Source organism: Cyanistes caeruleus, chromosome 32, assembly GCF_971803275.1.
Source record: "Cyanistes caeruleus chromosome 32, bCyaCae1.hap1.1, whole genome shotgun sequence".
NCBI lineage: Eukaryota > Metazoa > Chordata > Aves > Passeriformes > Paridae > Cyanistes > Cyanistes caeruleus.
Window position 1 is genome coordinate 2,207,338 of NC_141733.1, and position 20,987 is coordinate 2,228,324.

General features: G+C 67.0%; 3 protein-coding genes across 6 annotated transcripts; all 3 read right to left on the bottom strand.

Annotated features, from left to right (window-relative positions):
• Window positions 1–577: 577 nt before the first annotated feature.
• ATG101 (autophagy related 101) lies at window positions 578–3,317 on the bottom strand. 4 transcript variants are annotated; one of them, XM_023943211.2, is made up of 3 exons: window positions 3,065–3,317; window positions 1,906–2,191; window positions 578–1,412 (listed from the first exon to the last, which is right to left on the bottom strand). In XM_023943211.2, exons 1-3 carry the CDS (start codon window positions 3,184–3,186, stop codon window positions 1,008–1,010), a joined length of 813 nt encoding a protein of 270 aa, XP_023798979.2. In that variant the 5' UTR covers window positions 3,187–3,317; the 3' UTR covers window positions 578–1,007. The 4 variants fall into 4 exon arrangements, with proteins under 4 accessions (XP_023798979.2, XP_023798978.2, XP_086726469.1 ...); XM_023943210.2 differs by having other exon boundaries at window positions 1,906–2,194; window positions 3,065–3,315; XM_086870343.1 differs by having other exon boundaries at window positions 2,964–3,069.
• A 2,736-nt stretch (window positions 3,318–6,053) lies between these two features.
• Window positions 6,054–12,520, bottom strand: NR4A1 (nuclear receptor subfamily 4 group A member 1). Its single transcript, XM_086870291.1, has 7 exons — window positions 11,921–12,520; window positions 8,891–9,690; window positions 8,524–8,653; window positions 8,260–8,411; window positions 7,596–7,798; window positions 7,342–7,520; window positions 6,054–7,252 (listed from the first exon to the last, which is right to left on the bottom strand). The coding sequence occupies exons 2-7, from the start codon at window positions 9,686–9,688 to the stop codon at window positions 6,996–6,998; spliced, it is 1,719 nt and encodes a 572-aa protein (XP_086726417.1). The 5' UTR covers window positions 9,689–9,690; window positions 11,921–12,520; the 3' UTR covers window positions 6,054–6,995.
• Window positions 12,521–15,111: 2,591 nt separating this feature from the next.
• Window positions 15,112–19,181, bottom strand: TAMALIN (trafficking regulator and scaffold protein tamalin). Its single transcript, XM_086870345.1, has 8 exons — window positions 19,041–19,181; window positions 17,325–17,374; window positions 16,864–16,918; window positions 16,420–16,522; window positions 16,244–16,337; window positions 16,107–16,173; window positions 15,964–16,030; window positions 15,112–15,883 (listed from the first exon to the last, which is right to left on the bottom strand). Exons 1-8 carry the CDS (start codon window positions 19,179–19,181, stop codon window positions 15,459–15,461), a joined length of 1,002 nt encoding a protein of 333 aa, XP_086726471.1. The 3' UTR covers window positions 15,112–15,458.
• Between the last annotated feature and the right edge of the window lie 1,806 nt (window positions 19,182–20,987).

Consider the following 20,987-nt stretch of genomic DNA (forward strand, 5'->3'; position numbering starts at 1 on the left):
GGACCACGGCGATCTGGGCAGCCTCGCTCACCCCCGTGTCCTCGCGGGTAGTGTTCATGTCCCCCTCCTCCTCCTCTTCCTCCCGGGAGCCGAGTGTGGCGGTGACAGACGGGGAGGGTTTAAGTGATGTCAAGGACCTTCTTATCCCTCCCTCCCGTGGCCCCCCTCACGCTGGCTGGCGCTGGGTGCCCCCCCGGCCAGGGGCAGCAGCTGTGCTCCGCCCTGGAGGGGTGCAGAGTCTCACAAGGAAGGGGGACACACCCCAGCTCTCTCCCTAAGTGCCTTGGGAGGCAGCTGGGGCTGCCCAACTGCCCGTCCTGCCTCTCCCCACTGCAGCCACTCAGCCCCACGGCACTGGGGTGCAGTGGGGACCCCCAGCTCAGCCCCATGGCTCAGGGGATCCCCAGCTGAGCTCCACAGCACAGCAGTCCCCCAACTAAGCCACATGGTATGAGTGTGCAGTGGGGACCCCCAGCTCAGCCCCTTGGTTCTGGGTGTGATGGGAGCACCAGCTCAGCCTCAGCATCCACTTCTCCCCTCCCATGGCCCCCACAGCCACGCATGACCACACTCCATGTGTAAGCAGAAACACTTTATTTTTGGGGCAGCTCTGAGCCCCCAGGGACAGGGGTGACACTGGGGGAGAGGTGGTGATAAGGGACATGGCCAGCACTGTCTGTGTGGCACCAAGTGTGCTGCAGAGGGGTGAGGTTCAGGTGTCACCCCCAGCACCCTCTGCCAGGCCCCAGCACCACGCGGAGCTGGTGCCACACGTGCCCTGAGGACTCACCCCGGTCATCAGCCAGGCTGGAGCCGCTGAGCCAGTTCTCCAGGATGGACAAACCCCACGGCATAAACCAAGGAGCAGCAACCCCAAATTACAGGCTAGGCCAAGCCAAGCCAAGCTCCTCCCAGAGGCTTTCTGGAGGTGAAGGAGGGGATCCAAGCAGAGTCACTGTCCCGAAAGTGCCACGGCCCACGGTGACCCTGCCTGGGTGATACCAGCCCTACAGCGCCAACGTGTCCTTGATGAGCCGGCGCATGGTGGTGGTGACTGAGGTGCCCAGGGAGTCCGTGATCTGGTAGGAGATCTTGTACAGGTAGGGCTGCACGTCCTTCAGGCTGGTGTCAAACACATTGTCCACCTCGGACTGGGTGGGCATCTTGGGCAGGTACTCGTGGCGGTTCATCACCTCCACGATGTTGATGATCTTCTCGCAGAGCTTCTCACCCACCTTCTCACGGCAGATCTGCCGCTCCTGCTCGTTCGCCAGGTTCACCACGTTCACCTTGATGGTCCAGAGCTCCCAGGGGATACACTCGTCCGAGAAGGGCCACCGTGACTTCTTCTTCTGGTAGAACTCCAGGGAGATCTGCCCCATCCCGTCGGAGCCGGAGCCGCGCAGCGCATCCTGCGTGACAGCACGTGGTTCATGGGGGAACAGGGACTGACTGACACCTCCTCGGGCACATCCCACTGGCTTTTACAGAATTACAGAATATCCTGAGTTGGAAGAGACCCCTAAGGATCATCCAGTCAAACTGCTGGCACTGCACAGGACACCCTGACAATCCCACCCTGTGCCTGAGTGTAACTCCTTGAGCTCTGGCAGCCTTGGGGCTGTGAGCAAATCCTGGGGAGCTGTTCCAGTGCCCAATCACCCTCTGGAGGAAGAACCTTTTCCCAATATCCAACCTACCCCTTCCCTGACACAGCTCTACCCGTTCCCTCAGGTCCTGTCACTGTCCCAGGCAGCAGAGATCAGAGCTACCTTAGGGATGAAGCTGATGAGTCTCCTCAGTCTCTTCCAGCTGAACAGGTCTAATGCCCTCAGCTGCTCCTTGTGTGGCTTCCTCTTAACGCCTTTTATGCTCCCATTTTCATCCCTTTTGCTCCCCCCTCACCTTGAACTCCCCGACAGCCTTGCGCAGGGCCCGGTCGAGCTCCTCAGAGGAGACACGGACGTAGGCGAAGTCGATGAAGTCGCAGTCCACGTCCTGGGTGCCCACGGTGCCGATGGAGTAGGTGCCCTCCTTCTTGTAGTGGAACTTGCCGGTGCTGCGGTGCAGCAGGATGGTGTGCAGCACGGCCAGCATGGCCTCCTCCACCTGCCGCCCCTCCACCGACACCTCCAGCACCTCGGCGCGGCAGTTCATGGCAGGGGCGCTGCTGGAGGGGGCACAGCAGCGGCTGCTGAGGGGACAGGAGGGTGGGTAGGGGGTTTCAGGTTTCAGCCTGGCTTGGGTGACAGCCCCTCTGCCAACCCCCTGTATGCTGGTGTCCCCCACAGGGACGCGGTGCTGCTCTCCTGGTAATCCACAGGGACCCAGATCTCCTGATTTGAGTCCCCCACGTGCCACAAGGATCCAGGCACCCTTACTGTAGGCCCCCCACAGCCCCACAGAGACCCAGCTGTGTTGGTTTAAGTCCCTTGTATCCCACAGACCCTCCCAAACACCTCGCAGAAGCTCAGAGGGGTCCAGGTCTGGGAGTCCCACAGGGATCCAGGTGTCCCAGGACGGGTGGGCCCCCTCCACAAGGACCCAAATATCCCGGTCTGGTCTCCTCACGCCCCTGGGGGGTCCCAGTGCGTGCCCGCCACCTCACAAGGGTCCCGCGGTCCCAGTACAGGCCCCGCAGTGTTCCACAGGGACCCAGATGTCCTGCCTTGAGCCTCTAACAACCCAGAGAAACCCAGATCTCCTGACCTGGTCCCCCCAAACCTCAGGGAGGTGTCCCAGACTGACTCCTCCGCCAGCAGGGACGCCGAGAGTCCTGGTACGGGCTCCGCAATACCGCAGAGGGACCCAAACGTCCTGGTCAGGTCCCCTCACGGATCCAACACCGCAGAGGGACCCGGGTGTCCTGGTACGGGCCCACCCCCACCTCACAGGGGTCCGGGAGTCCCGGTTGGGCCCCCCCAATACACCACACAGCTCCAGACATCCCGGCCCGAGCCCACCTCAGTCTCCCACGGAGCTCCTCAGGCTCCCCCCAGGCTCGAGGCCCCGGATCCCCCTCGGTCGCTGGATCCCCTCACCCCCGGCCCCCGGCCCCACTCACCGCCCGGGCCCGACCATCTGACTGCGCGGAGGAGGGAAGTGGATCATTCCATCTGCGCGGGGGGTCAGAACACACCCCCGGCCACCGCAGCGGCCCTTCCGCCCATCACCTCTGGGTTTCATCACTCTGAACTTGATTCCGGTAACATTTTGCCCTTTCGGTGCCGTTCCCGGCCGCGGGGCGCCCTCGGCGGTGGAATCGCCGTTGCGAGTCCGCGGATTCCCCTCTCCCCGGCTTGGTTCGTTCCCAAGAGACCATAGAGCTACAAAGGCGCAGGCCAGAGCGGCTCAGCGGCTCCAGGGCGCCCCCTGTGCTGGAGGCTCCGCGGCGGGCGGGCCCGTGTCCCCCCCTGACCCTGCGGGGACAAGGCGACAACGCGGGGGACACGCGTGGGGAGTGGGGACACGAGCCACAGGGGACATAAGGGACACAAGGATATGGGACAGCAGGGCCCTGGGGAAATAAGGAAAGGGGCACACAGGGACAGATGGACACAAGGGACAGTGTGACACTGGGATATGGGGACATGGGACGCAGAGGATCCTGCATAAAGGGACATGAAGAGTAGGGGGACCAAGGGACAGTGAGATGGCCGGATATGGGGTATGGATGGACATGGCAGACGCATGGATATGGGGACACAGGGCACAGCGTGTAGTGGAAGCAGGGACGTGGGGACTTGGGGACACAGGAATGGGGGATGGATGGACATGGGGACACAGGAACAGGGGATACTGGAAACAGAGACCTGGGAACGCAGCGGATTATGAGGACAGGGGGATAGATAGGCTGGATGGACATGAGAGACACAGGGACAGAGGGATGCATGGATGGACAGACACGGGGGACACAGGTGGTGGGGACATGCGGATTTGGGGCACTGATGGGCCGTGCTGCCATGGGGACACATGGCTTGGTGTGAGCAGCAGCAGGAATGTGGCCATGGTGTGTCACCATGTGGGGAGCCAGGCACACACTGAGCCAGCCGTGTCCATACCATGTCTGTACCGTGTCTGTACCGTGTCTGTACCGTGTCTGTACCATGTCCGTGCCGTGTCTGTACTGTGTCTGTACCGTGTCTGTACCGTGTCAGTACCGTGTCTGTACCGTGTCTGTGCCGTGTCTGTGCCGTGTCTGTACCGTGTCAGTACCGTGTCTGTGCCGTGTCTGTACCGTGTCAGTATCGTGTCTGTACCGTGTCTGTGCCGTGTCCGTGCCGTGTCTGTACCATGTCTGTGCCGTGTCTGTGCCGTGTCCGTACCGTGTCTGTGCCGTGTCTGTACCGTGTCCGTACCGTGTCTGTACCGTGTCTGTACCGTGTCTGTACCGTGTCTGTGCCGTGTCTGTACCGTGTCCGTACCGTGTCTGTACCGTGTCTGTACCGTGTCCATACCGTGTCCATACCGTGTCAGTACCGTGTCTGTACCGTGTCAGTGCCGTGTCCATACCGTGTCTGTACCGTGTCCGTGCCGTGTCCGTGCCGTGTCCGTGCCGTGCAGCCCCGGGACCGCCGGCGTGTCCGGTGCTGTCCATGGAGCTGCTTTGGCTTGGTCCCGTGCCCGTCCCTCCTGCAGCCGCCCGTGCCAAGGGAACGGGGACAGAGATGGGGACAAGATGGGCAGAGGGCAGCCGTGAGCTGCGGGGAGGGGACAGAGAGCTGCGGCACCATCGGAGCAGAGCCGTGCCGAGCCGTGCCGAGCCGTGCCGAGCTGTGCCGAGCCGTGCCGAGCCGTGCCATCCCGTGCCCCCCGTGCCCCCGTGTGCAGCTCCGCTGCTCCCCGGCCCGGCTCCCGTTGGCGGCCCCGCCGTGCGTCAGCGCTGTCCCCGCGGCGGGGGCGGCGGCGGGGGGCACAGAGGGACCCTTGTTGTGTGTCACAACCTCAATGTGGCCCTTGTTCCACACCCGGGTGTCCCCGGAACGTTTGCTCCAGGGCCAGGCTGTCCCCAGCAGGAGCGAGGGGACAAGCCGGGGGACACATCAGCCGCGCGTGTCACCCCCCCTGCCTGGGATCCCCCGGATCTGTCCCCAGCTCCTGGAATCGGGACCCCAAACGCCATCACCCCCCCGCCAGAGCTGGCCCTGCCAATGGCCACGTCCCCAGGAACACGAGCGGGGGACACGGTCACGCTTCCCAGTTATTTTGGGGAGGATAAATCAGGCAGGCGACAGGTGCGGGGCCGCTGCAGCCGCCGCCGCGGGGGTGACTGACGGTTCAAGGGCAGCGGCGTGGGCAACGTGAGGCTCCGGCGTCCCGGCTGCCCCCGGCTGCGGCTGTCCCCGGCTCTGGAGCCCCGGCTGCCCCCGGCTCCGGAGCCCCGGCTGTCCCCGGCTCTGGAGCCCCGGCTGCCCCCGGCTTTGGCATCCCGGCTGTACCCAGCTCTGGAGCCCCGGCTGTCCCCAGCTCTGGAGCCCCGGCTGTCCCCGGCTCTGGAGCCCCGGCTGTCCCCGGCTCTGGAGCCCCGGCTGTCCCCGGCTCTGGAGCCCCGGCTGTCGCTGGCTTTGGCATCCCGGCTGTCGCTGGCTCCGGTGCCCCAGCTGTCCCCAGATCCACCGGCCCGGCTGTCCACAGCTCTGGCATCCCGGCTCTGGAGCTCCAGCTGTCCCCGGCTCCATCGCCCCGGCTGTCCCAGCTCCAGTGAACTGTTTTTTCCCCAGCTCCAGAGTTCTGTTTTTACCAAGCCCAAGTGTCGCAGCTGCCCCCAGCTCTGACACCAACCCTATCCGAGCCCCGGCTGTCACCAGCTCCGGTCCCCAGCTCCGGCTGTCCCAGCTCCAGTGTCCTGCTTGTTCCCAGCTCCAGCCCTCCGGCTCTCCCCTTCCCGGAGTTCTGGCTGCCCCCAGCTCCAACATCCCCACTCTCCCCAGCTCCAGCATCCCGTTTTTCCCGGTCTCCAGCGTCCCAGCTGTCCCCAGCCCCGTTACTCTGTCCCCCAATCCCCGAATATTGACTACAGGGGAACACGAGGGACAAAGGTCCCACCCAGCAGCTCTCACTGTACGTACAAGTTTATATACAGAAAATGGCCAAAAAGACGGAAACTCAGAAAAATATATATAAAGGGGAAGGGGCCGAGGTTGAAGGGGCCGGAGCCGCCTCTCGCCCGCGCCCCCCACTCTGTACAGGACCCGGCCGGCGCTATTTACATCAGGGGCATTTTTACAGGGGAAGGGGGCACCGCTCTGGCGATGCCCCCGGGGAAGACGGCACCGGGGCCGCTGTGTGGCTGCGCCCTGGGCCGTGAAGGCACACGGGGCACCCCAAGGGTGCCCTCAAGAAGACTCAGGCATCTGAGGGGGGACCCAGATTTCCAGAGGGGATCCCAGGCATCCCTGGAGTGATGCAGAGGTGGTCCCAGGCATCCCAGGAGCAATGGAGGGGTGCCCAGGGGGTCCCAGGCATCCTGTGGGTGACCCGGGCAGGGGGGGTGGTCCAAGCTATCGGGGTGATCCAGAGGTGCCTAGCAGGGACCCTGGAGTTTTGGGGGTGACCCAAGGAGGGAGGTCCCAGGCATTCTGGGTGATTCAAGAGAGGGTTCCAGGTGTTCTGGGGGTGATCCAGGGGTGTACGTAGAGTCTTGGGGATGGCCTGGAGGGGGTCCCAGGTGTCCCAGAGGTCATTCAGGAGTCCACAGGGTGGTCCTGAGCATCCCAGGAGTGATCCAGGAGTGACCAGGGCAGGTTCCAGGCATCCTGGGAGCGATCCAGGGATGCCCAGGTGGTTTCTGGGCATTCTGAGGGTCACCCTGGAGGGGTGCCAAACATCCCAGGGTTGATGTAGGGGTACCCAGGGGATGTTCCAGGCATCCCAGGGGTGACCCAGAGGTGCCCAGAGGGTTCCCAGGCATCCTCGGACTGAACCAGGGCTGCCCTGGGCGGGTCCCAGATGTCCCCAGGCGGGTCAGGGGCTCATGGCAGCCCCTTGCCTGGGACTCAGAAAGGCAGAGTGTCCATGAAGATCTTGTCGACGATGGGTGGTGGTGGCACAAGGTCCTCCAGCTTGAGGTAGAAAATGCGCTGGAGGCCCTGGGTGCAGAGGCTGCGCAGCTCCGGCAGCTTCCCCAGCAGCTTGGAGAGGCAGCTGGAGCGGCCGGGCTCGGCCCCTGCTGCTGCCACGTGGTCCTTGAGGCAGCCCACGATGCGGTTCTGCAGCTCCTCCACCCGCTTGGGCTCCTTCAGCCCGTGCCGGTCTGGGGTTACACGCAGGGTGTGGGACGGCAGTGACAGACACAGGGTGGGGATGGGGACAGTGATGGGCCTGGAGCTGGGGGGGTCTCACCTGTGATGATGACGAGGGCAGCGAGGCAGGAGAAGGAGGGGACATCGACGCTCATGCGGTGAAGGCTCTGGGAGAACTCGAGGATGGCGTCAATCCACTCTCCGAAGCCACGCACGCACTGCTGCCGGTGCAGCACCACCCCGTTGCAGAAGATGAGTTTCCCTTCCTCTGGCTTGGAGCTGCCGGCAGAAATCCGGGTGTCACTCCCCGGCACACCTCGGGCTCTCCCTGCTCCGCGCTGCCCCAGGGCTCACCGGTACGCCAGGCGCAGGATGAAGAGCTCCAGGAAGGCTGACTCCAGCAGGAGGTCCTGGTCCTCCTTGGGCAGCTCGGTGAACCCCTGGATCTTCTCGGCCCACTTGCGGATGATGTCCATGGAGCCGGTGAGCAGGTCATAGAACTGCTGCACGTCCACTGAGTCCTCCTTCTCAAACGGGCACGGTGCTGACTCCTGGAACTGGGATAAGGATGGGTCAGGATTGGGATGGGCATGGGTGAAGAACTGGGATGGGGATGGGTCAGGAACTGGGACAGGGATGGATCAGGAATTAGGATGGGATCAGGATGAGGGATGGGGACAGGATCAGGATCTGAGATGAAGATGGGTGTGGAACTGGGATGGGATCAGGATCTGGAATGGGGACAGGTCAGGAACTGACAAAAGGTTGGGTCAGGAACAGGGACAGGGACAGTGTTGGATCAGGATCTGGGATGGGGACAGGATCAGGATCTGGGATGGGGATGGGCAAGGAACTGGGATGGGGATGGGTCAGGAACAGGGACAGTGTTGGATCAGGAACTGGGATGGGGACAGGATCAGGATCCAGGATGGGTGAGGAACTGGGATGGGGATAGGTCAGGATCCAGCCCCAGCCCTGGCATGGCCCTGGGCAGGGCATGGAGTGACACCAGCCCTACCTTGGAGTAGTCGAGCTTGGTGGCACTGGGGATGGAGTCGATGTGTGCCCGCACCAGCGAGGTGATGAGGCTGACCGGGGACGCATCTGGCGGCTGTTTGGGCTTGGAGGGGAGACGGCCCCGCCGCCCCTTCAGGCTGTCAGTCCGGACCACTGTGGTTGGGACTTGCAATGAGTGTCTGTCCTCAGGGCAGCCAGAAAGGCTGCGGGGTGGGGTCTCCCCACTCCTGCCGGGTACCCCCCACCCGGGCTGGGACCCCGGTACCTTCTTTGACCATTCCGACGGCCAGGCACTTCTGGAAGCGGCAGAACTGGCAGCGGTTCCTGCGCCGCTTGTCCACAGGGCAATCCTTGTTGGCCAGGCAGATGTACTTGGCATTCTTCTGCACTGTGCGCTGCGGGTGGGGAAGGAGCGGCCGAGCTCAGCCCGAGGCGCCGAGCTCCAAACAAAAGCCCTTCTGTCCTCCCCTGCCTCCCGCTCCAGCCCAGCATCCGGCTCCGTGTCCGTGGGGAGGGCTCCGTGGCCGTGCTCCCTGCCCTGCCCCTCCCCGGGCACCCCGCAGCATCCTCCTGCCGCCGCGGAGCCTTGTGGGAACATCCCACAGGTGATGGATGAGGTGGGGTTCCCTTACCTTGAAGAAGCCCTTGCAGCCCTCGCAGGTGCGCACCCCGTAGTGCTGGCAGGACGCGTTGTCCCCGCAGACGGCGCAGCGGCCCTCACCTGCCCCGGGGCTGCGCACCTTGCTGGGAGCCAGCGCTGGCCCCTCCAGCAGCGGTGAGCTGGGGGCCAGGGGCAGCCCCGCAAAACCCCTGGGAGGACCTTGGGGAAAGGCGTCCGTGTCCAGCAGCCGCGGATCCACACGGGGAGAGGGGCCCGGCTGCCCCTTCAGGGTGGCAGGAGATCCCCCAGGGCTGGGGGTCGGGGGGCCGAAGGCGAAGAAGGGGGGCTGTGACCCCCCGCCCTTGGCTGGCTCAGCCCAGGACTGCCCACCCTCGTAGTTTGGCAGCGGTGAGTACGCCCCGAAGGAGCCCTCCCAGCCCGGGGCCTGTGGGGGCTGGAAGCCCGGCGTGGCGGGCGAGGGGATGGAGCAGGGGCTCCCGTAGCAGTCCGAGCCACTGGAGGAGAGGGTCTCGTCCGGCTGCCCACCGAAGGCGCTGGGATAGCAGCCGTACACCTGGAAGTCCTCCAGCTTGAAGGCGGTGGCGGCGCTGGACTGGCCGCTGGCTGGCAGCTGGTAGAGGAAGGCGTCAAACTCGCCGGCGTAGCCCTCCATGAAGGTGCTGAAGCTGGGCAGGGCGGGGGCGGCCGCCAGATCGGCTCCAGCCACTTCCATGGGGAATCGGCCGCCCTCGGGGCAGAGCAGTTCGGCCGGGCAGCGCTCACAGGGGCCGGCGCCCGTGGTGCTGCACTGTGCCTGGATGCAGGGCATCTCTGCGGGGAGAGAGACGCGTCAGAGGGGACCCCGATGCCGCCCCTCCCTCATCCAGGCCGAGGATGGACACGGGGTTGGAAGCGTGGGAACTTCCCCAGGCTTCCCCTCGTGCTGGAACTGGACCCCCATAGCCACTGGCTGTCTGGTGGCGGCCACCACTGTCCCTGGGAAAGGTCACGGCACAGCCAATGGGTGCAAAGGACATTCCCCAAAACGCTGGCTTAGCAAAAGCCCCCGAAAGGGAATGAGGGAGGAATGTGACCAGCAGATTCCCAAGCCCTAGGGCTGGCCAAGGGAAGCCAGAGTCGGGGCTGAACTGGGGTTTGAGGATCCCGCTTCCCCTGTAACCCCTTTTGGGGATTTTTGGGAACTTCAGTGCAGGCAGCCCTCCAGGTGAGGGGGAGAGGAGCCCACCCTCTGTCCCTGGAGCCCCCCGGGGCTGGATCTGGTGAGACATAAGACAGCTGGAGTCCTGTGTCCAGCTGAAAGCCAAGCCAGAAGTGACCCCAATGGCAAGACGATAATGTAATTCATCTCGCAGACCTTTAAAGGTCACACTGCACTGGCCCCCGGCCACGGTCCTGGCACGGCCCTGCTACCAGAGCCCCTGGATTCCCCCAGCCAAATCTGGGAAGCTCTCTCGGGCACCAAGAAAGCCGACACCCGCCAGGAGCTGCGTTTAAAAATACCCAGCGTGGGTCCAGCTCTGGCACCCACGGGATGGCACCGGCTCCCAGCCTCCTGCTCGGTGTCCCAGTGGAGTTTGTGCTTGTCCAGCCGGGTTCAGAGGGGACAGTGACCCCCCAGCTGTCTCCTGTCCCCAGATGAAGCTGGGGGGACCTGAGGCCGTGCTGGGGACAAGGCCCCAGGGGACACTGTCTGTGCCAGTGGGAATTTTCCTTGCCTACATGAAAATCCTGGCAGATGCAATGTCTCGACCCTTCCCGTGGTCCCGGTTGTTTGAATGTTTTCGCTCTCACCCGCTCTGACAGCATCCGGGGTCCCCTCTGCCCTGTCCCCCCCAGGGTCCGGGCACAGATTCCCGCAGCAGCCTCCGCGCTGCCCCCGGCCGGGCTCTATTTGCAGATTGCTGGTTTGGGAGCTCAGGCAGCTGCCTGTGCCCAGCCCCGAGGCTGCTGCGTGCACGGGCGGGTGGCAGCCGCTGGCACCGGGCCCTGGGCCGCGGGCGGGCGAGAGCAGCCGGTGGCACCGGGGGTGGCTAACGCTGCCCACATCCCTGCCGGCACCTGCTGCCCGGTAATGCCGTAGCGGCTGCTGCCAGGCCCGCGTGGGCAGCTCGGGCTTTGCCTGCACGGGGCTGGCTGCCCGCACATCCCCGTCTCCACTGCTGCGTCCCGGTGCTGCCTGCACGTCCCTGCCCGCAGTGCCGGGATCCCGGCGCTGCCCGCTGCAGCTCTGTGAGCGCCCTGCCCGGGGATCCCGCGGTGATGCCCGCTATGTGCTGACTCTGCCCGCCGCAATCCCCAGGGATGGGCATTTCCCGCATGAGCAGCTGGCCCCGCTTGGGGTGCCGTGATGGGGAACCAGCCCGCTCCACCATGGCCCAAGTAGCGGCTCCCGGTCCTGCACAGCTCCTCACAGAGGAGTGGCCGGTGTCGGGCTCTTCCCGGGATCCCCGGGGCCGGGACCTTTCGCTCTGCCAGCTCCCGCCGGGTGCGGGACCCCCGGCTCTTCCAGGTGCTACCGGGACTCCTGACCCAGCTCCTCCCGGTGCCACTGGGACTCCCGGTCCCGTGCACGTCCCAGCGTCACGCGGTTCCCCCCGGTGCCACCGGATACCCACAAGGGGCAGCCCCGCACAGCGCACACCGCCCGGTCCCTTCCAGCGGGACCCCCGACTCTCGCTGGTGGCACCGAGGGTTCCTTCCAGTGTCCTTCGGACACGCGAGCCCCGGCTCCACCGGGACGCGCGACCCGGTTGTCCGTGCTGCTACTGGGACACCCGACCACATCCACCTTGCGGGACGCCCACCGCCCTGAGCCCCCGGCGCCACCGGGATTCCCGACTCAGATCCCCCCGATGCCACCTGACACGCCCGATCTGAATCCCTCCGGTGCCGCCCGGAACGACGGTTCCCGTTCCCCCGGTGACACCGGGACACCAGACACCGTGCACCTCCCGGTGCGCGCATCCCGCCCCCGCTGCCGGCACGACCCCCTGCCCCCGGCGCCCCCCGCCAGGTCCCCGCATCCCGGTGCCGCCCGTACCCGGGTGCCGGCGCGGCGGCGCTCCGGTTCCTGCTCCTGCCACCGCCGCTCCGCGGGCTCCGCCGGGCTCCGGCCCCGCCACTACTTTCTCTTAAGCGCTCGGTGACGCGCGGGGCGGCGCGGGGCCGGTGACGCACGGGGGGGGCGGCCCCGGCGGGGGCGCGGCCGTGACGCACGCGGGGTTCCATTGACGCACCCGCGGCCCCGGCTAAAAATACCCCCGCGGCCCCGGCTAAAAATAGCTCGGGCGCCCCTCGCTTCCCCACATATCCCCCCCGGGGCTCCGGGGGCCGCCGGCGGGGCGAGGGAGGCCCCGGTGTCAGGGGTATCCCCGGTGTCCCCAGGCCCGGTGTCCCTTTGGTATCCGCGGTGTCTCCTCGCTGCTGGTAGCCCGGGGCTGGCGTCCTCCGGTGCCTCCATCCCCGGTGCTCTCTTGCTGCCGCTATTTCCGGTGTCCCCTCGTTGCTGCTACTCCGGTGCGTCCACCCCCGGTGGCACCTTGGTGCTGGCATCACTGAAGTCCCCACCCCCGGCAGCCTCTCGGTGTCGGTATCCCCGGTGTCCCCTCGTTGCCGGTACCCTGGTGCCCCCATTCCCGGTGCCCTCTCGGTGCCGGTGTCTCCGGTACCATTATCCCCGGGGTCCCCTCAGTGTTGGCATCCCCGGAGCCCCCCTCGGTATCTTCAGTGCCCCCATCCCGGTGTCCCCCCGATGCCTCTGTCCCCGGTGGGCTCCCGCACCCCCGGTGCCCCTGTGCCCAGTGCCCATCCGGCTGTCTCCGGTGCTCAGCGGCGCCGGTACCCCCGGTCTCCTCCCGCTCGGTGCCGGCTGCGGGGGGAGTGACGCGGGGTCCCGCCCCCGCCCGGTCCCCGCGGGGAGCCCCTGGCCGGGGCGATGGAAAGAGCGGCGGCTGCTGGCGGGCGCCGGCTCCGGGAACAGCGCCCGCGGGCTGGAAAGATGAGCTCAGCCCGTGCGGACCCGGCCCGGGCCCGCGGGAGGGCGAAGGGTGAGCGGAAGGGACCCAGAACTCCGCAGTAACCTTCGCTGCCACGCCGGTACCCCTTCAATACCCTCCGGTGCCACGCCGGTACCCCTCGGTACGGCTCCAGGACCTCCCGCGATACCCTCCAGCAGCTTCCCACAGCTTCCCAGCCGGTACCCTCCGGTACTCCCCCGGTACTCCCCCGGTACTCCCTTCGTATCCTCTGGTACCGACCCGATACACTTCGGTACCGGTCGGTACCGCCCTTGCCGTACCCGCCGGTATCCACTCCCGGGGACAGACCGGGGCTCTTGGGGGACCGGGCCCGCTGTGCCCGGGTTGGCAGCGCCGGTGCTCCCCCGTTAGCGCCCCTGCTGCGGCAGCGACCCCCGGCACGGTCCCACCGGGGACCGGAGCCACCCTGTGTCCCGGTGCCCCGGGAGCCGCATCCAGCGCCGGTACCGGGATCCTGGCTGGCCTCACGAAGCCCCCAGCCCCGTGAGGAGCAGCGGAGCCGGGAGCAGCCCGAAACCGGAGGGGTCCGGAGGGCGCACGGGGGTACCGGAGGTGGCGGCCCGGGGCCGGGCACCGTCTCCTCCCGCTCCCCGGTACCTCGCTCCGGCCCCGCTGCTCGCTGCAGCCCGCCCCCGATGGGGTTCCGTGACGTCACACCTGCCGGCTGACGTCACACCTGCTCACTGACGTCTTGGGGATCCCGCGGCACCACCGGGGCCGCCCCCAAAGGGATCCCCCGGGTCCTGCCGGGCTCCCAGGAGCCCGGGGACACGGCCAGGAGCCTTCGGGCCAGGACACACAGCGGGTCCCAAGAGCTCCCGGGGGGCTCGAAGCCACCGGGGCACGCAGCGCGCTGGTTGCAGCCCCCCCGTTTCCCTCGCTCGGTGGCGGCGTTACCGGAGGCAGGAGGGTGACACCGGCAGCCCCCGCAGCCGGGATTAGCTGTACCCCGGGTGAGGTCGTGGGGACTGCGATGGCTCCGGGGGAGGAAACCCGAGCCCGGCCGCCCCGGCAAGGCCACGGGGGTGCAGGGGGGACCCCTGTTCACACCGTCCCCAGGCGGGCACACGGGGGTACGGCGGCCACCAGGCAGCTCTTCCCGAGCCCCGGGGTGGGCGTTGGGGCTCGCAGGGTGCCCGTGACCGGGCGGTGATCAGCCGGTGCCCACGGCCGCCGCTGGCTCCCTGCCCCGGGCCTATATTTATCGGTAATGACAGACTGCTCCGGGGCGTTCCCGGCCCGTACCCCGCAGCCCCGGCCCCCCGGCCCTGCCCGGCTCAGCCGGTGCCACGCGTGACCCCGCTGTCCCACGGCCACCTGCCCATCTCCGGGCACACGCAGCCCCAGGTCGGGGCTATAAAAAGCTCAGCGTGGGGTGGCAGCTGCGATGGGGGGTCCCGTGATGGCTTTGACAGGAACGGGGTGCTCCGACCCTGGCAGCACGCGGGAGGATGCCGGGAGCCGCCGGGACCGCGGGAGCCAGACCATAAATGTCCAGCACGGAGCCGTCCTGGAACGGGGACAAGGCAGGAGAGCGTGGGGGAGCCAGCTGAGCCCCCCACCCCCCACTCCACGGCACAGCTGCAGATCTCACCCCCAGATCTCCAGGCTCCCCTGGGGTCCTGGGGGGGACGGGGGAGAGCTGGGGTCCCCAGCCATGCAACAGCCCCCCCAGAGGGGAAACTGAGTCACGGAGCAGAGGGTTGGGGGTCTCGGTGCTCCACGGAGCACCCGTGCCAGGGAATCTTCGTGCGAGGGAATCCCCCCACACGCATCGGTGCTGCGGCAGTCCCCAGCTGCGGTCGGGGGTGTTCTGTGTCCCCCAACTCCTCTGGACGCTGCTTCAGGGGCTCTGGGGACACTGAGGCAGGGCGCGGGGGGGACCCCAGTGCCCGTCCAGCCTGGGCACCCTGTCCCCCGCAGGCGGAAGGGCTCGGGGTGGGACGCGCTTCCCGCCGGCTGCCGGAGGAAACGGGGCAGGAAGGGCCTGGCCGGGGCCCCGCAGCGCCGGGACGTGGCCGACGGCAGCGGGGGCTGCAGCAGCCGCGGGGACACGGGGGGTGCCCGGGAGCTCGCTCACGTCCCGGGTGACATCAGCCGGTCACCCCAAAGGGACAGCGTGGGGGCTGTGGGTGCCCCGGTGTGGAGCCCCGGTCCCCTCGGGGCTCCGTCCCCCCTCAGTCACAGCCACACATCGCTGCAAATCCTCTCTGTATTGGTACAACAGCCCGGGGGGAGCGGGGCTGGCACCCCCGCGGCCCCCCTGAGCTGGGTAATGCGGGGCTCCCCCGGCGCGCCCCTCCAGGGAGGAAGGTCCCGCTCCCGACAGCTCCGTGAGCCGCTCGGGAGGATCCTCACGTCTGTCCCTCGGTGCCGTGTCCGTCCCTCAGCGTCACGATCCCCACGGCCTGGGGGGGGCCAAATCGGAGCCCCTGGGGCCAACCCCAACCCCCTTCCTGCAGCCCCCAGGGATGGGGGTCGGGAGAACGAAGCCCCTTGCAATAAATAAATAAATAGTCCTGGGGGGCCGGGGGGCGCCGGCTAGAGGTGACTCTCCTCCTCCTCCAGCGCCCGGTTCAGGCCCGGGATGAACTTGAGCAGCCGCTGGCGGAAGCTGCTGTGTCGGCTCTTGCGGGGGGCGGCCGCTCCCTCCCCGGGGTCCCCGGCCCGGGCCCAAAGCCTCCCCGCAGCCCCCGGGCCCCCCGCGCACTTGAGGCTGGCGCTGCGGGCCAGGGCGGGTCGGGGGCGCGGCGGGGGGGGCGCGGGACCCCCGCTGTCCTCATCTTTGTCCTTGTCCCCATCCTTGTCCCCATCCAAGGAGCTGGAAGAGGCGAAGACGCAGGTCTGGTACAGGGAGTCATCGCTGCCGCTGGCACGGGAGGAGCCCCCCGGCAGTCCCTCCCCCTGCAGGCACCAGCGGACGGACTCCAGCGTGTCGTAGATGCTGGGGTCCTTGGCCACCACCCCTGGAGGGAGACACGGGCATGTCAGGGGGGGCCAGCAGGTGCCCCAAAACCCTCCCGCCAGCCCCCCGGCCCCCACTCACCCCGCACCAGCCGCTGCTCCTGCACCATCAGCGAGCGAAACTCCCCCCACTTCTCGTAGAGGGTTTGCTGTGGGGAGGGTGAGGGGTGAGGACCCCGCTGAGGGGTCCCCAGCCCCCCGTGACCCCGGCCAGCCCCTGCTCACCTTCAGGTACTGCAGCCGGGCCTCCAGCTCGGCCCTCCGGATGGACGTCCCGTAGAGAGTGTCGAGCCTGTGGGTCAGCAGCTGTCAGCAGTGGGGGGCTGCAGCCACCCGGGCCCCCCCTGCGCCCCCCAGCTCACCGGAGTACATTGCCTGAGCTCTTGATGATCTCCACGATCTCCCGGTGCCGGATGCCCTCCACGTTCAGCCCGTTCACCCCGGTGATGGTGTCCCCTAGAGCCCAGGGTGCACACGGCTTCAGGGGTGCTGGTCCCCGCTGCCGGGGTCCCCCCCGGCTCCCCCAGGATGTGCTCACCAGCCTTGAGCCCCGCGGCCTCGGCCGGGCTCCCGTCGTGCACCCGGCACACGAAGGTGAACATCTCCACGCTGTTCCTGTCCTGGTGGTGCAGCCCGTAGGTCTGGAATGGGGGGGCTGGTGAGGGGCACAGGGACACCCCGACCCCAGGAGCCCCCCAACAGCGGCCAGGGGGCAGCGATTGCAGTGTTTAACCGCTGCTGGGTGATGTGGGGCAGCAGGGGAGGGGGTCCTGCCCTGATGGCTGCACCCCAGGGTGCCCCCCCGGCTGCCCCCAGCGGCACAGCCGGGGGAGGTTCAGTAACACGGCATCTCTGTCACCGCTAAAAATAACCCCCAGCTCAGAGACAACTTAAAAATACCCTCGATGCAGAGCAAGGTGCGGGTTGGAAGGGTGGGGAGCGGGGCATGGCACAACCAGGCTCAGCACGGCTCAAAACACACCTGGATCTCGAAGCCGAAAGACTCCTCTGCCTTCTTCTCCAGCATCACCACCCTCCTGCGGGATCAGGGATCAGGGATCAGGGACAGGGCAGGGCCCCAGGCACAGCCAAACCTGCCTGTGCAAACCTTGGGCTCTTCTCAAAATGCTGCTTTGGGGTCCCCAAGGACAAGATACCTCTCCCTGAGATGGGATTCCTCCCCTCCACCCCCAGTTTGCCTTGGCCAGAGCCCTGTCACTCAATCCCGAGGGTGCCAGGCAGGATCCCCGCAGGGTCTGGGGGTGCCTGAGCCCACCAGGGAGCTGTGACCACATCGCTGCTCTCACCAGCCTCAAGTTCCCCCATAAAATCCCCCTCAGTTCCAGCCCTCCTGGGGCATCCAGAGCAGAACAAAGTCCCAGGGCCAAGCTCCAACCCTCTGGGACAGGGACCCCACCCCACTCCCGTGTCCCCTGTCCCTACCTGTGCTCCTCCGGGGACTGGCTGGGGGATGCCCACTTGAGCGCTGTGTCCTGAGGCAAAGGAAGAGCCATCAGCCGGGGACACCCGAGGGGACATCCCCCCACCTCCTCCAGGGACAGCCAAAACGCGGAGTCCCACCAGGACAGCACCAAAGCCCGGGGGAGCACCGTGCCAATCCGGCACGGAACCAGCAGCCGGCTGCCCCCCGGGCATAACGGGGCTTTGATCGGTGCTCAAAGGCACCCTCAGAGCTGCCCTGAGCTCGCCCCACGCTTTGACGTCAACTGCGCCGCACCCACCCCACGCCGCGCTCCGAGGGGCCCCGGCACAGAGGGGCCCTGTTGTGGTCACAAAGTCGGGATTTTTCATGCGAAATCCGCCCCCCCGGCCCAGACAATGTCCCTGTTGTGGCAGGCGCAGAGGCGTGGGTGGGTGGAGGGACTGGCCGGGCAAGACAGGACCCTCACCGCAGGGCAGGAGGTGACAGGGCTGTCCCCAAATGCCCCTCTGTGGCTGCTGGGCTCTGGCAGCGCAGCGTCACCATTCGCTGTCCCTTGGGAGCAGCACGTGGCAGGTGTCGGTGGCAGCCGGGTGCCAGCGGCTCGCTCTGGGCTCTGTCCCCAGCCCCGCAGGTGTCACCAGGCACTGACCGACCATCCCAAACACATCCACGGGCCCAAAACCAGCGCGGCTGGGCGCGTTCACCAAAGGGAAAGCGGCCCCGCGTCACCGCAGGGACGGGAAGGTGACGCGGAACGTCCTGGACCCCTCAGGGACACTTCTGGTGGTGGCCTTGGCTGGTGAGCAGGAGCCAGGCCACCGTGCAGATCTGGGCTGTGGCAGTGCAGCCTTGAGGCCACTTCTGCTCCGGATGTCGGCTCTGCTTTCGCTTCCCACAGCGCTCAGGAAGCACCACGGGGCCGGGGCAGCGGCAGGGCGGTGGCGGTCCCAGCGCCACCAGGGGGGCTTTTCCAGGGGCCCCGTGTTCCACCCGACCAGACTCGGGGTGCTCCGTGACCCCCCCCCAAACGAGACCCGGGGTCCTGGGGTGCCCTGCGGCCTTGCCCTTCTCACAGGACAGAGTCCAGAGGGGCCGTGCGGTCACGGCTGTCCCAGTGACAGAGCCGTGGGTGGGGTGGGGGCCCGGCCCTGCACCCTGAGAGCTGCAGGGCAGCACATGGAGAGGGACCAGGACAGGACGTGGGGCTTGGGGGAACATTGGGAAGAGGCCCAGGGAAGACACCTGAGGGAACGTGGGGAGGGACCTGAACATGATGTGGGGTTTGGGGGAAATCCAGGGTGGGGGTACGGGGATACCGGGGCAGGACGCGGGCAGGAGCCGGGACAGGATGTGACGCCTGGGGGGACAACGGAGCGGGACGGGGACACTGGGAAGATGCTGCGGAAGGATGGGACAGGGGTGAGGAGATGCTGGGGCAGGACAAGAGGCTGGGGGCGGTCACCGGGGCAGGATCGGGACACCAGGGCGGGATGGGGACGGATGCTTTTCCTCTTTTCTACGAGGAAGGCTCGGGCGGGCCCTCGGGGCAGGACAAGAGCCCAGGAGGAGACGCAGCCCCGCAGGGCGCAGGCACCAGCGGCTGGCGGGACGGGGACACGGCGCGGCCCCGCTCCCCCCGCCGCCCGTGACCCCCTCCGGGCCCGCTGCAGAACCGGGGGCACCGGGGCGGCTCCGCAATCCCCCCGCAAGCCTACCTTGCGCACGCGGGGCAGGGTCCCGCCGGCCGCCGCCAGCGCTCGGTACAGCTCGGCGGGCCCGGGGCTGTCCGGGGCCACCGCCGGTGCCGCATCGTCCTTCGGCCGGAGCCGCCGCCGCCGCCGCCGCCGCAGGGTCATGGCCGGGCCGGGCCGGGCCGTGCGCCGCTATATGGACCCTGGGGGCGGGGACGGGGCGGGACGCGCCCCTTTCGGAGCCAAACCGCACCCACTTGGGCGTTAAACCGAGCTTGTTTTGTGCATAGAGCACGCCCCGTGTCCGGCTGTGACCGGCGTCTCTCCGGACCCTGAGCCGGGACCACGTGGAGGTCCGGGCGGGGGTCCAGGGTGAGGGTCCTGCCCGGGACCCCATGGAGGTCCAGAGGGGGGGTCCGTTGGGTGCGGTCCCTCAGGACGGTCCTACGCGGGTTCCTGCCTGGGGATCCCGTGGGGAGGTTCCGCCTGGGGTCCTGCTCCGTGACCCTCTGGGGGTCCAGCAGGGGGGTTCAGCGCCGGGTCCTGCTCAGGGACCCGGGGGGTGCGGGCTGTGGGTCCAAGGGGAGGGTCCTTCGTGAAGTCCTGCAAGGGATCCCACGGGAGTCCAGCCTGGGGGTCCAGAGGGAGGGTCCTGCGTGGGCGCAGCCTCAGGGACACCACGGGGCTCAGGTCTGGCTGCTCCTGCGGGGAGCTGCAGGATGGGATGCTGCTGCTGGGAATGTCACAGGAGGCACCGTGGGGTGCCGAGGAGAGTTCCCGGGGATCACCTCAGGGGTGATTTGGGGAGAAACCCGTGGGTTTCCAGGAGCAGAAGCAATGCCGGGCTCTGCTGCTCCCCGACAGCTGCCACCACATCACCCCCAGGCCAGCACCCGCCGCCAAAGCCGCATTTGGGATTTAATGGGAGGCAGGAGTAGGGGCAGGGGTGGCCACAGCCCCCGGCCCGGCTCCCAGCGGGGGCAGCAGGGGGGATTTCAACTGTTCCTGCACGATCTGCGCTGCACCGAGCAGGGACACGGAGGGAGGAACAATTCCCGGAGGCAGCCGCGGTGGCTGCTGCGGACGCGGCGCGAGGCTCGGGCAGCTCCTCGTTGCGCCACGGAGGGAGGCAGCGGGAATTTTCCAGCTGGAGTTGAGAGTTTTGCCCAAGTGTTTGTTTAAAATTTGCCAAAAAAAATGAAGATCGTAACAACCCCGCTGGCGTTCCACCCAAAGCTCCCGCCCACAGCCTGGCCTGGGGTTACCAGGAGACAAATTTGCTCCAGGAGCAGAGCTGCTCCGGGCTGGAAGTGCTGGGGAAAGGATGGGATTGAGCCCACCACCGATCGTGAGTCACCAAACCACCAGGAATGAAGAGGAACACCCCATCTTGTTCCCAAAAACCGGTAACGACTTGGCCCCTCGGCTGCAGCCACCCCAGACTGTTTTCCCATCCCATTTCCTAGAGGAGCAGACAGGTTTTGCTTAAAAATTCTCCATCCTCTCATCTCACTGCTGCCCACGTTTCCAGGATGGGGCTGGATTTTCCTGGGACTACAGCAGGAGCTTCAGACAAAGCTGGGAATGAGGAAGGATGAGCCCAGATGGTGCCTCCCCCTCCCCACCTTGTCTGAGCCCGGGGGGACCCCAGGCCTCGGCAGATTTTCCCCTTGATCCGCTCACACCAGGCTCGTTTGCAGGAGCCTTTAATTAAGGAATTAGTAGAGGGGCAGTCCACACAGCACCATTTATTTACCCTCGGAGCAAACAGGATTTTTTGTAGGGGCACAAGGGGTAGTTTTCTGCAGGATTTTTCTGTCCTTGAAGCTGTGGGTCCATGTGGAGACCCAGGGATGCTCCAGGGAGGTGCCCACTGTACCCACCCCACCCCCAGGGATGCTCGGAGGGGATCTCCAGGGTATTTATTCAACCCCTCCTGCTCTGTGCCTGTCCCCAGAGCGGCAGCCCCAA

What these genes read in the sequence shown, in the direction of transcription:
- TAMALIN (XM_086870345.1), bottom strand. Translation starts at nt 19,181, where the DNA reads ATGACCCTGCGGCGGCGGCGGCGGCGGCGGCTCCGGCCGAAGGACGAT. An exon ending in GGCCGCGGGGCTCAAGGCTG is followed by an intron (nt 16,338 to 16,419) that starts GTGAGCACATCC and finishes CCTGGGCTCTAG; the next exon opens with GGGACACCATCACCGGGGTG. An exon ending in GGAGCAGCGGCTGGTGCGGG is followed by an intron (nt 15,884 to 15,963) that starts GTGAGTGGGGGC and finishes GTCTCCCTCCAG; the next exon opens with GGGTGGTGGCCAAGGACCCC.
- NR4A1 (XM_086870291.1), bottom strand. Translation starts at nt 9,688, where the DNA reads ATGCCCTGCATCCAGGCACAGTGCAGCACCACGGGCGCCGGCCCCTGT. An exon ending in CGTCGGAATGGTCAAAGAAG is followed by an intron (nt 8,412 to 8,523) that starts GTACCGGGGTCC and finishes TCCCAACCACAG; the next exon opens with TGGTCCGGACTGACAGCCTG. An exon ending in CCAAGCTCGACTACTCCAAG is followed by an intron (nt 7,799 to 8,259) that starts GTAGGGCTGGTG and finishes TCCTTATCCCAG; the next exon opens with TTCCAGGAGTCAGCACCGTG.
- ATG101 (XM_023943210.2), bottom strand. Translation starts at nt 3,186, where the DNA reads ATGAAACCCAGAGGTGATGGGCGGAAGGGCCGCTGCGGTGGCCGGGGG. An exon ending in CAGATGGTCGGGCCCGGGCG is followed by an intron (nt 2,195 to 3,064) that starts GTGAGTGGGGCC and finishes CTGTCCCCTCAG; the next exon opens with CAGCCGCTGCTGTGCCCCCT. An exon ending in AGGCTGTCGGGGAGTTCAAG is followed by an intron (nt 1,413 to 1,905) that starts GTGAGGGGGGAG and finishes GCTGTCACGCAG; the next exon opens with GATGCGCTGCGCGGCTCCGG.